Genomic DNA, 1497 nt, shown 5'->3' on the forward strand with positions numbered 1-1497 from the left:
GTCTGACTCCCTGGTTCCCACAAAGCCACACCTGATTTATACATGCAAGCAATACATCTCTCATCATTGTTTTCTGTGGCCATGGAATGTGTGCACGTGGCAAAGAAGTGGAATGTATATTGTTTTGACACAGAATAAAAGTCTGATTCCTCTCTCGCACACAATTTACCCCCATTTAACTCCACAACTGGACCAGATTTTCTACTGGTGTAAATCACCCCAGCAGCAGTGACATCAGGGGAGTTAATCTGGGTTTGCATTGGTGCAACTGAGATTAGAATGAGACCTGGTTGTGTGCAAGCTGTGTGGTCATGGAAATAACTGACATTAAATGAACAGATACTAAGTAAGCAAACTTTTATTAGATAAAGACAGAAATTAATTCTTGGTGAATTACCTACACCCAGTCAGTCTCCTCAGGGCAGCATTCATTTCCTTGTTCCTCATGCTGTAGATAATTGGATTCATGATTGGTGGCAATATGGAATAGAGAACAGCCACCACAAGATCCAGAGCAGATGGGGAGTTGGAGGTGGGTTTCAGGTAGGCAAAAGCCCCAGTGCAAACAAACAAGGAGACCACAATTAGGTGAGGGAGGCAGGTGGAGAAGGCTTTATGCCGGCCCTGCTCAGAGGGGATTCTCAACACTAATTTGCAGATCTGAACATATGACACAATGATAAAAACAAAACAGCCTAAGACTAAACACACACTAAATGCAAGAACCCCAACTTCACTGAGATATGAGTCAGAGCAGGCGAGCTTGAGGAGCTGGGGGACTTCACAGAAGAACTGATCCACCATGTTGCCTCCACAGAACGTCAATGCAAACGTGTTCCTGGTATGTAGCACAGAGTAGAGAATTCCACTGATCCAGGCACCGGCTGCCATTTGGACACAAGCTCTGCTGTTCATTATTGTCTCATAGCGCAGTGGTTGGCAGATGGCGACATATCGGTCATATGCCATGATGGTGAGAAGGGAAAAATCTGCTCCCAACAAGAAGAAGAGGAAAAAGACTTGGGCAACACATCCAGCATAGGAAATGGACCTGGTGTTCATGAGGGAGTTGGCCATGGATTTGGGGACAATGACAGAGATGGAGCCGAGGTCTACGATGGACAGATTCATCAGGAAGAAGTACATGGGGGTGTGAAGGTGGTGGTCGAAGGCTATGGCCATGAAGATAAGAAGATTCTCCATCAGGGCTGCCAGATAGATCACTAGAAACAAAACAAAGTGAAAAATCTGCAGCCCCCAAACGTCAGAGAATCCCAGGAGAAGGAACTCGGTCACGGTGGTTCGGTTGGACATTTTCTTTCTCAGGACATCATGTGATGGTGTCTGGGGGGAGGGAGGGGATGACAAGAGCAAGGCCAGGAATAGATCAGTGAAATAACTCTCCTTTTATGAAAACCACCTTAATTTCCTTGAGTCAAACTCTTACCTTGTGATGATTGGTATAATATGGGAACGAGGATGGGGAAAACAGTACAA

At 45.6% G+C, this 1497-nt stretch overlaps 1 protein-coding gene across 1 annotated transcript; it reads right to left on the reverse strand.

Moving 5' to 3' along the window:
• Window positions 1-393: 393 nt before the first annotated feature.
• LOC123346775 (olfactory receptor 14A16-like) lies at window positions 394-1284 on the reverse strand (the record flags this gene model as incomplete). Its single annotated transcript, XM_044984236.1, has 1 exon — window positions 394-1284. A coding segment is annotated over one exon (891 nt), but the record flags the coding sequence as incomplete, so codon positions are not given.
• Between the last annotated feature and the right edge of the window lie 213 nt (window positions 1285-1497).

The sequence above is a fragment of the Mauremys mutica genome, chromosome 12 (genome assembly GCF_020497125.1).
Source record: "Mauremys mutica isolate MM-2020 ecotype Southern chromosome 12, ASM2049712v1, whole genome shotgun sequence".
NCBI classification, from domain to species: domain Eukaryota; kingdom Metazoa; phylum Chordata; order Testudines; family Geoemydidae; genus Mauremys; species Mauremys mutica.